This window comes from Sinohyriopsis cumingii, chromosome 2 (assembly GCF_028554795.1).
Source record: "Sinohyriopsis cumingii isolate HCF-2022 chromosome 2, ASM2855479v2, whole genome shotgun sequence".
Lineage (NCBI taxonomy): Eukaryota > Metazoa > Mollusca > Bivalvia > Unionida > Unionidae > Sinohyriopsis > Sinohyriopsis cumingii.
The window spans coordinates 162,107,450-162,123,213 of NC_142962.1; the positions used below are offsets into that span (position 1 = coordinate 162,107,450).

General features: G+C 35.9%; 1 protein-coding gene across 3 annotated transcripts in view; it reads right to left on the bottom strand.

Annotated features, from left to right (window-relative positions):
- The window catches only part of LOC149806226 (WD repeat and FYVE domain-containing protein 3-like), a 413,256-nt gene that overhangs the window by 182,237 nt on the left and 215,255 nt on the right, over positions 1-15,764 (bottom strand). For all 3 annotated transcript variants that reach the window (XM_089951178.1, XM_089951177.1, XM_089951179.1), the window contains 4 exons: positions 15,299-15,496; positions 11,797-11,857; positions 7,540-7,661; positions 515-707 (listed from right to left, as the gene is read on the bottom strand). In XM_089951178.1, the coding sequence (XP_089807304.1) occupies positions 515-707; positions 7,540-7,661; positions 11,797-11,857; positions 15,299-15,496 (574 nt within the window). The remainder of the gene's footprint in view (positions 1-514; positions 708-7,539; positions 7,662-11,796; positions 11,858-15,298; positions 15,497-15,764) is intronic.

Genomic DNA, 15,764 nt, shown 5'->3' on the forward strand with positions numbered 1-15,764 from the left:
GTCACTGTGCCCTACTTAGCACATGGATGTATCAGACAGATGCAGTAAACAAACTTACCATGTTCTGTGATGATATCATGCCTAATGCTTAAGGCAGTTCAGAAGAAAAAACTTATACGCTGCAGTCAGAATATGGGGACCAAGCTGCTGATCCCAAAAGCTGGCGATGAAACATGTTTTTACTCCATAATATTCCTTTGCTTAGGAAATATTGCATACAGTGTTAAGTAATGAATTCTTACAGATATAGTAATGCGTTTTCAAAGCTTCCTTCTGATAACTGTTTCTCCTCATTAAATAAATTTTACGTGCATATTAAGATTTGAATCAAGCAAGACTTGGTCAAGCTGGAGTTGGGGTTGTATGTTATACTGCATTTTCGAGTATTATTAGCAATATCAAGCCAAGGAAATGGGAGCCTTTCCATCTGGCCTGAGCAGATATTGAACATGTGACATTCAGATTACAAGCCTGATGTTCAACCAACTCAACTACTCAAGTACCCTGGTCTAACCTTGCCACAGTTTGTCAACAACTCTGGAAGCAAAGTAGAATACATTTTGTGCCAAGATGGAATAGTGTGTTCCAGGATGAGCTGCTAGATCCCCCAACAAGATATCGGCTGCCAGTAGATGGTCCATCACAGTCTTCAGGATTTCAGTTTGGTACTCTCGCTGCTGGGCCCGAGTTGCATGCTCAGGAAATGCCTGTCAAAAACAATGGTATATAACTACCATATGGTATATAATGCCAGTACCCCAAAACAATGGTATATAACTACAATGTGGTATATAATCCCAGTACCCAAAGACTCAAATACGTGTAATGGTTGCCATCTGGGAGTATTTTTCAGCACTATAAACAGTGAGTAAAACTCAGCTGAAAATCCTGCAAGCCCACAGGACCAGTAACCTGATAATGTTAACCCTAACCCTAACCCACAGGACCAGTAACCTGATAATGTTAACCCTAACCCTAACCCACAGGACCAGTAACCTGATAATTTTAACCCTAACCCTAACCCACAGTACCAGTAACCTGACAATGTTAACCCTAACCCTAACCCACGGGACCAGTAACCTGATAATGTTAAAGGTCCTACATTTCATCATAAAATAAATAAAATATAGTCAATAAATCAATGGTAAATGCAGGTATTCATGAATATCAATAAATCAATGGTAAATGCAGGTATTCATGAATATCAATAAATCAATGGTAAATGCAGGTATTCATGAATATCAATAAATCAATGGTAAATGCAGGTATTCATGAATATCAGCCCTTAGTATGGGGATTCATACAACAAAACTTATAAAGGAAAACTCAAATTATTTAAAACATATGTCAAATTTATGAAATTTTACTGAATTCAACATACCATGGCCTTAGACAGGACAATGTTGCTAACTGTCCAGGTAATCTAGATCCACTCAGCCTGAGACTGGCTATCAGAATCTAATGTCCAGTCCCAGGATTCCTGCACCAAATGATTTTTTTTCTCTATTTCCCAGGAGTTTTCCTGGAGATTTTAAGGTGTCCTTTTTAAAGTCTGATAGTCTGATTAATGGCACAATACTGCAGTTGAGGGTAAGTTTTTGTAATATATACAATTCAGGATAAACTGACACAATTATTCCATAAATAAAACAAAACACTAAAGAAATTCAAAGGAAACTCATCAAAAGTTATTTGAAACTCGAGCTTAGCAATCGAGAAGCTAAGAAAGACAACTCTTCTTTGAAATGTCCATAAAAAGGAAATTGATGAATGTGCATGCATAAAAAATGATTCGGCACATGTGCAAAAATCTCAAAGATACCAGTCTCAACCATGGCTAATGAAATAATATTATGATAATTACGGTTGCAAAATCATTCAGAGCAAAGTTGCAGTATAAATGTAATGTATTTTCCCCCAACAAAATGCTCAGCTTAGCTTCTTAATATCAAACTGCAGGACATTTTATGGCAAAAACTGATTTTCACAGGTTTCCAGGATATTTTCATTGAATTCAAATTCCAGTTGGATTCCAGGTCCTCCTTAAAAAACAGAAGGGTGAAGGAACCCTGCAGCCTGAACAATAATCAGGATCCTCATCCAATGATTTGTCCTCAATGGACGGGTCAGAACCAAACCCAGCCTCTAAAGATCGGACTGTGATTACTGGAACTGGAACTTAATCAAATTCATTGAAATCAGCATAATGCAGCTGAATAATTAAACCAATTGCCATGGTCTTAGCATGCATCATGTTTCTATACCCCAACTGTATTCTGTAGCTCAATTATTTGTAAAACATTGTTTTCATTTGATAGTGTTTGTATTTCTTTTGAATAGCTCCTTTATTTATTGAATGTGTTTGGCTTTTTAGCCCCTCATAGCTTTCAAGCATCCAAATACCTCCACATGTTGATGCTGGGAATTGGAAGAAACACCTGTCAATAGATATCACATAGACACAGAAGAGTTTTTATCTGAAGCACAAACATCTACTGAATGCAGACTACATGCAAGTCATTTATCTTCTAATCTCAACCAGATTCAAAAGTGTTCATCAGAAACAATTCACCATAATTTATTTTTCACATTTTAACTAGTTCTTTTTATATCATAAAATATACAGTTTGTACATCAAATTAGAAATCCTTAAAAATCTAACTGGCAATATGGGCTGCCTAGTCATTTTCTGCCATAATTCAGTGTGAAATTATCTGGCATCAGACTCATGGGCTGGCAGCAATTTTGCGTGCTGATACAGTCTCCACTGGGAACTGATCCAGAAAAAGCAGGGTCATTTGGATGAAAATGTATAAAAATATAAGAATACATTTTTGTCCCCAGTGTACTCCTAAAATACACATCACTGCAATCAACAGTTTATTGCCAACAGCAGCATTATGATCACTGATAGCCTAGCAGTGGCATGCTGGACATGGATCCAGGAGTCGAAGGTTCCATCTCCTATTCATACGAGACTTATACCCATGGTCTGAGGTGATTTCATGGCAGAGTGGTGTAAGATTCTTGTCTTGTAATCACTTGCTTCTCATCTTGCATTTTCTAATCACACTAGTAACAGAGAATGTTGCCAGTTATTTGCAGAAAGTCAGTGTTTCCACCCAGGTGGTCTTTGGTGACAGAAAAGTACTTGGTGTTTCCAACAGTAAAACTGGCTGCCATATACAAGTTCTCCTGTGTAAAACCCATAAAATGATCTACCAGCAGCCTTAGGACTCTTCTCTAATTACACTCAGGTGTTGGAGGGACCTAAAACACCAAATCAACCAGGTCTCATGTGCTCAAGCAGTGTAAGATGCTTGCTTTTACATATCACTTACACATCTTACCTCTATATACTGGCCACCTCGCATAGCATAATGTGCTGAAACATGTCATTAACCTCCCCATCTAACCAAACCAAATGAAAAATGAAATAGCTAATCAACAGCAACAGCAGTGTATGTGCTGGTTCATCATTTTTGCCACAGCTGTATAAGCGTATCAATTTAAACCATAGTAAGTGTCTTGAAACCTATGAATATCATCAAAAATGTTTTTCTGACATTTTATCTAATGAAGAGTCATCATCAATCTGTGCACATGGATTTTTGTTAGTAGCTTGTAGTAGTTTCTGGGTAAGCATACAAGGTGAAGTCTAAGCCTTGAGTAAACTTGCATCACATGCCACTGAAAATTTTACAATTTTAGCTCACACAAATTTAAATTTTCTCTAAAAATGTCTATTGTTTTTACTAGACCTATCGATTATTACTTATTCAATCTATATTTAGTATTATTTGGTGATGTACATATTTTAAAAATGCATCATTTTTCATTCAATGAGGCAAGTGGATTGAGTAACTACTATTTTCAATAAACCAAGAAATCAAATTACTCAAGTCTTAGAAACATAATTATAATTTGCCAATAAATCAAATTACTCAAGTCTTAGAAACATAATTATAATTTGCCAATAAATCAAATTACTCAAGTCTTAGAAACATAATTATAATTTGCCAAGAAATCAAATTACTCAAGTCTTTCTGGCAGAAACATAATTATAATTTGCCAATAAATCAAATTACTCAAGTCTTAGAAACATAATTATAATTTGCCAATAAATCAAATTACTCAAGTCTTAGAAACATAATTATAATTTGCCAAGAAATCAAATTACTCAAGTCTTAGAAACATAATTATAATTTGCCAAGAAATCAAATTACTCAAGTCTTAGAAACATAATTATAATTTGCCAATAAATCAAATTACTCAAGTCTTAGAAACATAATTATAATTTGCCAAGAAATCAAATTACTCAAGTCTTAGAAACATAATTATAATTTGCCAAGAAATCAAATTACTCAAGTCTTAGAAACATAATTATAATTTGCCAAGAAATCAAATTACTCAAGTCTTAGAAACATAATTATAATTTGCCAAGAAATCAAATTACTCAAGTCTTAGAAACATAATTATAATTTGCCAAGAAATCAAATTACTCAAGTCTTAGAAACATAATTATAATTTGCCAATAAATCAAATTACTCAAGTCTTAGAAACATAATTATAATTTGCCAATAAATCAAATTACTCAAGTCTTAGAAACATAATTATAATTTGCCAATAAATCAAATTACTCAAGTCTTTCTGGCAGAAACATAATTATAATTTGCCAATAAATCAAATTACTCAAGTCTTTCTGGCAGAAACATAATTATAATTTGCCAATAAATCAAATTACTCAAGTCTTTCTGGCAGAAACATAATTATAATTTGCCAATAAATCAAATTACTCAAGTCTTTCTGGCAGAAACATAATTATAATTTGCCAATAAATCAAATTACTCAAGTCTTTCTGGCAGAAACATAATTATAATTTGCCAATAAATCAAATTACTCAAGTCTTTCTGGCAGAAACATAATTATAATTTGCCAATAAATCAAATTACTCAAGTCTTTCTGGCAGAAACATAATTATAATTTGCCAATAAATCAAATTACTCAAGTCTTTCTGGCAGAAACATAATTATAATTTGCCAATAAATCAAATTACTCAAGTCTTTCTGGCAGAAACATAATTATAATTTGCCAAGAAATCAAATTACTCAAGTCTTTCTGGCAGAAACATAATTATAATTTGCCAATAAATCAAATTACTCAAGTCTTTCTGGCAGAAACATAATTATAATTTGCCAATAAATCAAATTACTCAAGTCTTTCTGGCAGAAACATAATTATAATTTGCCAATAAATTTTCTGATCTCTAAATTTTTGCAAGATAGTTTTTCAACCATACTGTTTCGCTGAATAAAATCACCAGAATGGACAGGAACAGATCAGATGCAATCACCAGAATGGACAGGAACAGATCATAACAGATGCAATCACCGGAATGGACAGGAACAGATCGTAACAGATGCAATCACCAGAAATGATGGTTAAAATCAATTAAAGTCATCTATTAAAGTAGTTTTATTCACTTATGTTAAGTTAAATGCACACATTTTACGTCTTCCTTTGGATACTACTTCTAACTTCATACATTATTGTTATTATTCCATACTTCTCCATTCCATTTCATTCTGGTGATTCTATCCACTCATAAAGTTCATCTTCATTTAGCAGATAAATTCCTGAATTTGTCACATGCTTATAAAGCATGTATGTAGGGCTAATATTCAACATCTATTTCTGGCTCAAAACACATTGGTATTTCCAGTAACATTTTCCAATCTCCAATAGATATACATCAAAACTTTCAAAATTGTTGTCACTACAGCAATCATCAGCCAATAATTGCCAAATGAAATCATCATCTAAAGAAAAACTCCCTCTGATTCAGCGATTTCTCAAGGTGGACTGTATTTTATGCATATATTTGTAAAATTTCCTTGATGAATTTAAGAATAAAACTATGATCGAAACCTTGTTCTAGGGTCCAATGTACCAATCAACTTGTTCTAGGGTCCAATGTACCAATCAAATTGTTCTAGGGTCCAGTGTACCAATCAAATTTAGTTTAACAATCATTCATATCAAGCCAAGGTATCCAAAAAATATGTAATAGTTGCCTACTAGAAAAATGATGTTGCGACAAGCACTACAACACTTTTACCAGCAGTGCAATGTATGGCATGACAAGCACTTTAAGGGTTAACAGTTGAATAGAACTTACATTCTGAGTACATTTTTTTTATGTACAACTCAGAACTAATTTGTCTGATTTCTTGTGCATCAATGCTTTCAAAGTGCATGAATTCTTACAAATTTGGGGCAATTGTGCTCCCTGGCAGCATTTCTGGCCCCAGGAAGTCGATCTGCCATGAATGAAACCACTAAGAGAGAGGTATATAAAATTTTAAATATATAGTCATGTTTTCCAGACCAAACCACCAGTGATTTCTGACTTTCTTGAAGCAACCCACAAAGGTGAATTTCCTAACCAACTCTACACTGTCAGAATTAAAATAGCATGAAAGACAACTTTCTGCATGTTTTTTGGTTGTGCTAGGTCACATGAACAGAATGATTGGGCTAGGTCACATAAACAGAATGGCTGGGCTAGGTCACATGAACACACTGGTTGGGCTAGGTCACATCAACACACTGGTTGGGCTAGGTCACATGAACACACTGGTTGGGCTATGTCACATGAACATACTGGTTGGGATAGGTCACATGAACCGACTGGTTGGGCTAGGTCACATGAACACATTGGTTGGGCTATGTCACATGAACAGACAATATCAAAACAAACTGAGTAGTAAGATCTGTCATGTTGTGAACATAGTCGTAATATAAGCTGTATATAAGGAGGGATCTGAGCAATCAGATTCATTCCTAATTTGGAGTAATTCTTATTTCTTGTGTTCCTGTTGTATGTCTGCAGAAGTGTTTTGTTGTACTAAGATATTTTTCAAGAGGAGAAACATTTGTTTCAACTGCTCAGTGGAAATAGAAAGTGCTAATTTTTTTACTGAAATATTATTCTGGAACTAATGTACATGATTCAAATGAGTTCTGGACAATGCCATTTTGACATCATGATTCTTGGCTAACCAGTACATTTCCAGTCTTATATGGAACTTTTCATTCTTTTGGAATTTAATAGAACTTTATCAGGATAATTTTGGATTCACTTTGTAATACTGTATGTTCCTCTCACATTTTCATGTATAACTTTGATAATTAAATTATTTGTTAAGTTTTACAAAACTTGTTGGCTTTGCTTCTCTCTGTTACTTAGTTTATGACTGCAGAGGTGCAACAGTACACATTATACACAAACTTTGAGCTCAACACAAATACTGAAACAAGAATGAAGAAATAATGTACAATCGTGTACAAAGTTGGACCCTTTTGTTCCTTCTGCAATGGGCAGGTGTTATGAAACTGCTTTAAAAAAAACAGCAAGGACCCAGAAAGAATATTTGAATCGTGGCAAGGCTGTACACATGTACATGTTTTTAGATGTACAGATGTTAATGTGATGCCTTTTACTTTACAGAAGTGAGCTAAAATGTGAGTAATACAAACCTCCAACATAATATCTATCACAGCTGTAGATCTAGATGAAATGGGTTGATACAAGGAATCTATCACAATGGTTCGCAAGAAGTCTGTCACAAGCTTACAGGCAGGATGACAGCTAAGAAAACCTAGTGAGAAAAAAAAGCACATTGATGAGCAACACCAGAACCACCAGTCTGAAAACTAAGTTCTTGAAAGTGACAAAAAAAATCATAGTGCTCATAATTATGTATGAAAAGTTACTTAATAATAAAAACTACAGGAGTTACTTGTCTTTATTCCAGTTTAAGGAATCAAAATTCAGAGAAATATTCTGCCTCTATTTGTACAGATCATAATCAACAATCAATACAAACTACAGTGAGAAAACGGAATATAATCTCATCTTTCAGTTGGATGATCATTAACATTTACTGTAGTAACTAGTAGAAAATGTCAAATTCATAGATTCTTCTTTGAAACAAAATAATGTATCCAGTGGATATGGATGCCCATGCATCTCTCTACTAAATGAGTTTGTATAAGTAGATAAGAACTTTAGCAGAATGTTCCTTGGCATATTTAAAACAATGCAAATTTTTAAGTAAATTATGCTTCTTCAAGAATACTTACCCAATCACATTACATCTGGAATACTGGCCTACTAATTTGCTTTCTCCTTCAAATACGCTCCCCAATCTCAATATGTTAGGATAATAGGAGGAGGGAATAGTGAGCAACTGACCTCTACCTCGAGTATCCTATTAGAGAATGATGGCTGGATTTCCCATGTGAACGATAACCCATTCTCCTATTTAGATAATCAACACAGTCTAGGGTCACTTGATCTGTGATTAAAAGGATGATTATTGAAATCTTCTAACCTACAAAATTTCAAAGTGAAGTTGATAGACTCTGTTGATTGTTTGAATTGGGTGTGTTGGTCATCCGGGTTGCCACCACTGGACCAACCAGATTCAAGGTTTGCCTCTGGAGCTAAATCTTTGGGATTAAACCTCAAGAAGGTTGACTTGTTTCCTGGCTTTTTCTGGAAAAGGCACTGGCACATGCCACAGCTTATCTCTGTGTCTCTGTGTTTCAAGTAGTGCTTGAATGTGTAAACAGGATCTTACATGGCTGCTCTTCTCAATCCAAGGAAGACAGAAAGCAAATAATGACTGATTAATTACAGTTGAGATCCTACTATGGCTAAAAAGCCCGGTTGTGTCACAAGGACCACCAAACCATCCAATCTGAAGATAGTTCAGGTAGACGGAAAAGGCATGCAGCTTGCTCAACTTGCATGCTGCAGCTAAAGCTATCAGGAAACATGTTTTGTATGACAGTAACTGTCGCAAAGTGTGAGCAAAAAGCTTGAATTGAGCCTATTAAAACCCAGGACAGATTCCATTTTGGAAATGAAGGCATTTGGTTGATTGAGATCAGAATTGGCTGAAAGATCCAACAGATCTTTATCATGCCTGATATCACATCTACCACGATGCCAGAATATGACTGACATTATAGAGCAGTAGCCTTTGATAGTAATTGGGACCAACTGTTTATCTTCAGAGAGCCAGAGAAAAATGTTGGCCAGTCGAGGGATTGTGGTATTCAGAGGGTATATGTTATTGCTATGGCACTAGTCCCAGAAAACTTTCCATGCAAGCCTTCAGAGTGGAGGGTCTCTCCATGTAAGCCTTCAGGGTGGAGGGTCTTTCCATGTAAGCCTTCAGAGTGGAAGGTCTTTCCATGGAAGCCTTCAGACTGGAGAGTCTTTCCGTGTAAGCCTTCAGACTGGAGGGTCTTTCCATGGAAGCCTTCAGAGTGGTGGGTCTTCCTGCTCTCAAGGTTCTCTCCACAACTGAAGGTTTAAATTGTTCGTCTTGAAAGGCATGATCCAAGCATGAAGACAACCTGGGCATGGATGGATTGTTTGTTATTGTGTTTTGGGATTTTTAATGTATCTTTAACAATTTTAGTCATATCGCTATGATGTCTGCAGTAAGGCGTAGTGATAGTGATGTCAAGCATTGGGGTATCATGCCGCAGACATGTAGCATCATGTCCCACCCAGTCAAATTATCCTTACACCAAACTTCTTGATGCTGAACATCAAATGAGGCAGCTGCTAGTACCATTTTTATGTCTTTGGTATGACTTGGTCAGGGTTTGACCCTGCAACCTCCTGCATCAGTGGCGGATGCTCTAACCACTTAGGCCACTGAAGCGGTAGCTGGAGCCAACTGTTTCTCCTCGAAGAGCCAGAAAAAAAGTTAGCCAGTTGAGGGAATGAGACACTCCAAGGGCAATGTTAATGACATGGCACCAGTCCCTGAACACACGCCAATGTCCTTCACAAGCCTTTAGAGTAAAGGTCCTTCCTCCTGTGGAGTCTCTCTCACAAAGCTATCTGGACAAGAGCCATACATGAAGAGGATGATCTGGACAGGTGGAACTCCCATGACTGTGGTTGCTTGCAAAGAATCAGGTTGGCTGGAATCTTCCAGCTGGGCAGATCTATCATTAGATCGAATAGATTGGTAACTGAGGAACTGTCCCATCTGAGACAGGTTATCAGAATCATCTTGCATTGTTGACCTGATTGACAGAGGATCCACAGTCCAAGTGAATGGGTCTGGAACTGGAGAGGAAAAGGAGGATAACTTGTGATTCCACCTTGTCGCAAAAAGATTGATTACTGGATGCACCAGATTGTGCAGATCCGAGTAAAGACAGATTGATGGAGAGACCATTCTGTGTGAAGGACTTGGAGAGAGTGTGGGATAAAACACTGAGTTTGCAGTGAATGTGTCTGATTTGTTCACTGTGTGTGTGTGTGTGTGTGTGTGTGTGTGTGTGTGTATGTGTGTGATTTTTTAACGTAGCTTTAATAATTTTTCAGTCATACTGCTATGCTGTCTGCAGTGTGGCAGTTAATGCTGACATCTAGCACTGGGACATCATGCAGCAGACATTTAACATCATGTCCCATCCAGTCACATTATACTGAAACCAGGCCGACCAGTCCTAGAACTAACCTCCACATCTGAGGCGCATGTTCTAACCACTAGACCACCGAAGCGGTCTGATTTTGTTCAGTGATATGGTGACTGTTGAAATATATACATAGGAACTGCAGAATCAGAATACACGGGTTGGGTAATTTGGTGCCTTTTTCTTTGAGGAGGTAGGTCATCACCATAGAGTTGTCATACATATTAAGGACCGTTTGGCCTGAGATTTGGTTGTTCCAGAAGTGAAAGGCATTGATGACATAATTCATTTCTAAAAATTGATGTGAAGAGGCTACTCCCCTCGATCTCACATGCTTCTGATGGTAGTGAGGTCCAGCAACAGGTGGAAACCTCAACCTATATACTGGCATCAGTAAATTCCATTATTTCCACTTGGGGCTTCTCCAGTGGGATCCCCATGGTCAGCCAACCTTGTCTGCACCACTTATGTAGGAATGGCAACAAAGTAATGTTCATCAGATGGTCAGAAACCATGGTAGCTCAGTTGGTAGAGCATTAGACTTGTATTCCTAGGGTCCTAGATTCAATACCGCATCCAGGCCAGCATGTTTCCGTGTCCTCTATGTTTCTTATGAAAGTCACTCAGCCCCCATTTCCTTGCCATGATATAGCCAGCAATGTTTTAGCAGTACCATTAAAACTATAAAAAAATTAAAACAATAATGGACACAGCAAAGAATAAAAAGTGGAGCATAAAATAATAGAAGCAAGACAACAAAGCCACATGCACATGCTAATTTCGTGTCAATAAGGAATGCCAAGTTTAGAGCAATTAATGAGATAGTTTCAAACTAGGTGACTGTGTACATTGGAATGAGAATATACAGTATATACATTAAACACCACAAAGAAGTGTAGCTCTGGAAAAATGCATTAAAGCATGATGATGATATTTCAAACACATGCACACTTCATATAAATAATGTCTGCCAAGTTTTAGCACATTTAGCATTATATATATAAATGCATTTTAAGAATTTCAGGACATACATGTATCTTGTAAGCCTAACACTACATGCCCATTTCATATTTGTGGAGGAGATATAAAGAAAGATTTTGCTGGTATAGCAGTTCTTTGAACAGTATCACATTCTACATATTTGCAGAATCTGATAACCTTAGCTGCTGGGTGTCAAAATGAACCAATCATTGAATAAGATCCTTTTCACAAACATGCAGTTGACTTAAAATCTATAAATATGAGGAAGAATTCCAAGTTTCACAAAAGAACTGACTGCTCACTAACCTTTTGTTTTGTCTTTGTCAGGGGTCTTCACATAAACCACTGACTCAGAATCAGGAAAGGGCTGAAAGTAAATTAAGCACAATGCACTGACCTTCAATTACTTGTTAGTATTCTTAAGTCTTACCTTAAATATAATAGAAGGTAATGCTCTCAGAGTAAATAATATTGAAAAAGGAACAGTAATCAAGAATGACCTTGAACTCCTTGCCCCATTTCAATTGTGACCTTGCCATATGAGTCAGTAGTGCAGTATAGGAACAATCTGGCAACCACAAACACTGACAAATGGTCCTCTGTTACAAAATACCTGATATGATGCATCTGATATGCCATAGACTACCAGACAATGAAGGTGACACATTTGGTACACTGTGCTTTCTTATTTCTCAAGTTTACTCTTCTTTTAATGTGCATGTGGGAACGAAGATGCTTGAGGCATCTGCGCAGCATGTGTAAAGACAGCACCAGATACGTATTTTGGCATTTAGTTATGTTGCATAAGAAGATACCTCATGGAAGTTTCATCTAGCTGTCGAAGCGGGACTGTCATTGTGTCTTTCTTCTAGTTTGAGCCAAAAAGTAGGGTGAATTATGCATTACAACTTTTTGGTCTTAAAATAATAAAAATGAGTGAGAAGCAGCAAGCTTTGTAAAATTCAACAAATAATTTATTTCCCTAGTATATAAACTAAAAATGTAAAACAAAAGGCTACACGGGCTTGAATGTATTATCTAATACCTCATGTATTAAATGTTTGCATTGGTCATTTGTTTAAAACACTGTGCTTCTAACACAAAGGTTGTGAGTTCAAACCCACCTGTTCATTTAAAGTGTGTTTTACTTGTAGCATTAGCAAAAATATCTCATTTATTTGCAAATAAGGTCCATTATTTGGTTCATAATTAAAATCTTGTGTAAGAAGTATGAGTTTAATTGATGCTATATTCTAAATATAGTCCTATATTTAAAGAAAAGTAGTGGTGGTGGGCATGGCTTTAAAAACATGGGTTATACAGGAATAAACCAAAAAATTCAAAAGGGCCTGGCCAATCAGATTGCTTGAAATAGGAAAAACAAAACAAATATTGAACTATTCCCAAATAATCCTAGTATTACAGACAAGTTCTAATAATTAAGGTTCTGAAAAAACTTGAGTGGAAATCCAGATTAAATCTAATGCTGAAGGTGTTGATATGCCTGTGGTGGCCCATGTCATCTTGATGTGCCAGCAGTCTTTTGTTGGATCAAAATAATACCATTCAAAAATTAAAACTGTTTTGGAAATTTCAGTATAAATGTCAAGACTTGATTTCCAAGAATGTTATTTTTGAAGAGCACTTTGTATTTCTAGAAAAGAATCACATGAACTAAATGATTTGAATAAATAAAATTCCAGCCCAAATAAATTTCTTTACACAACAATAATACACTGATTCTGCAAAGGTCTTAAATCACGAATGAATAATTTTTCCAGTAACAAGATTAAATAGTCCTCTACTTGCCCTCAGTTCACAATTAGCATTTTCTATTTTTTTTAAAATGATTACCTAATGGAAAATAACCTTCTAAAAGCTTCTTAATATTTACAAAATAAAATCTTAGTTATAATTAGAAGATCTGTTACTAAAATTATAATATAGAAGAATATGGAATATTTCAGGTAGGCTAGGTATACATATATGGGAATTCCAATAACATGGACCCAGACCCAAATAATATGTTTACTTTACTAATAATGACCCTAATATTAAACCAATACACAGAATATTTTAGCTATGTATTAGCTGTTTACTGAATTAAAATAAATCAATAATTCAGATAAAAAAGACACTTTTTTAACAAGAAGTCCATTTGAAGTCATTTCTAGCTATAGCACTGATGCCACAGCAAGTACACATTCCACAAACATCCAAAACATCAAAAAATCTAAAAATCATTTCTGTTTCTGAGTATTCGATACTAACATCTGACACAGTGATACATGATTGCTTAAGATAATCATTCTAGTACTGAATGCTATGTATCACACTGAATATTTCAATGAGAGAACAGACATGTCCACTTTAATACATTTCATATCATTGAATGTGTAAGTTTTGTGTTTTGCTTGGACCACATTTTGGTCTCAAAGGGCTTGAAGCTTGGCTTCATTACACTCTCCATATGCCTCTGAAATTACTATGCTTGTAATTTATATATTTTATGCCTGTAATTTATATATTTATGCACATTTTAGTGTCAGTAGTGTAGAATGATAATAACTTATCAACTATTAACTTTCACCATAATGCTGGGTCTCAATATATATAAAGACAGAAATGCAGCTCCTAACCAAGCAATGTATATATCACACACAGGATAGTTAACACTGACCTTAAACTCCTCCAAGGTGTATTATGGGAAAGCACTGAACACATTAAAGACTAACCCTAACACTGTATTTGTATGCACAACAGTTTGCTCTGACCTTGAAAATTCCTTGTCTTGGATTGTTACTTCCCCGACAGATTTGAGAGAATAGTCAAAGAACATCACTGCAGCCACTATCTGACCATTTATGCATGTACAGTAAGTAGTTCACACTGACCTTTAATTCTTTATCTAGAGTGATAGCCTTTCTCTTAGTCTTCCATGCAGTACAAGATTCATAGTGCAGATGCTAATTCTGACCCTTACCTTAAATATGCATGTATAGTACTTAGTGCTAATTCTGACCATTACTCTAAATATGCATGTATAGTACTTAGTGCTAATTCTCACCCTTACCTTAAATATGCATGTATAGTACTTAGTGCTAATTCTGACCGTTACTCTAAACATGCATGTATAGTACCTAGTGCTAATCCTGACCATTACTCTAACTATGCATGTATAGTACTTAGTGCTAATTCTGACCCTTACCTTAAATATGCATGTATAGTACTTAGTGCTAATTCTGACCGTTACTCTAAATATGCATGTATAGTACCTAGTGCTAATCCTGACCCTTACCCTAAACATGCATGTATAGTACTCAGTGCTAATTCTGACCGTTACTCTAAATATGCATGTATAGTACCTAGTGCTAATCCTGACCCTTACCCTAAACATGCATGTATAGTACTTAGTGCTAATTCTGACCCCTACCCTAAATATGTAAGTATAGTAATTAGTGCTAATTCTGATCTTTACCCTAAACATGCATGTATAGTACATAGTGCTAATCCTGACCCTTTCTCTAAATATGCATGTATAGTACTTAGTGCTAATTCTGGCCCTTACCCTAAATATGCATGTATAGTACTTAGGGCTAATTCTGACCCTTACCCTAAATATGCACGTATAGTACTTAGTGCTAATTCTGACCCTTTCTCTAAATATGCATGTATAAGTACTTAGTGCTAATTCTGACCATACAGTACTCATCTGTGATGGTAAACTTTCATCAGGAAAGGCAGTATGTATAGTACAAGAATTTTGTGATACCATTACCCTGCATATCCACAGTTAGTTCACACTGACCTTGAACTCTTCATCTGGGGTGGTGACATCTCCATCTGTGTCAGCTGTGTAGTATGGAAACAGTGTAGCAGCAAGTGCTGCGATGAAATCATGCTGGGTGGCCAGAAGCACAAAGTCGGATTGGTTGTGGTACAGGAAAAGCAAGAATTGAATCAGTGTTACCGGTTGCTCCAGGGTGCAACTCTCACGGTCCGAGTCCTACAATACATAAACACTGTTAAAGATTTTGATGATAAAGGATTAGAAATACCATACAGTGTCCTGCAATCAGAACAAAATTTCTGTTACTTCTCATCTGTTAAGAAAAAGACTAAAATAATACAGAATCTGAATACAAATCAAAAGTTAATGTTACTCATGCATATCATATCTAGTGGGTCCTGACAAAATCCCCCCAGCAATAATAGGACATAATCCACACACCCTGTCTAACTTTAGCCCTTCTTAAACTTTTTAAACCTTCAAA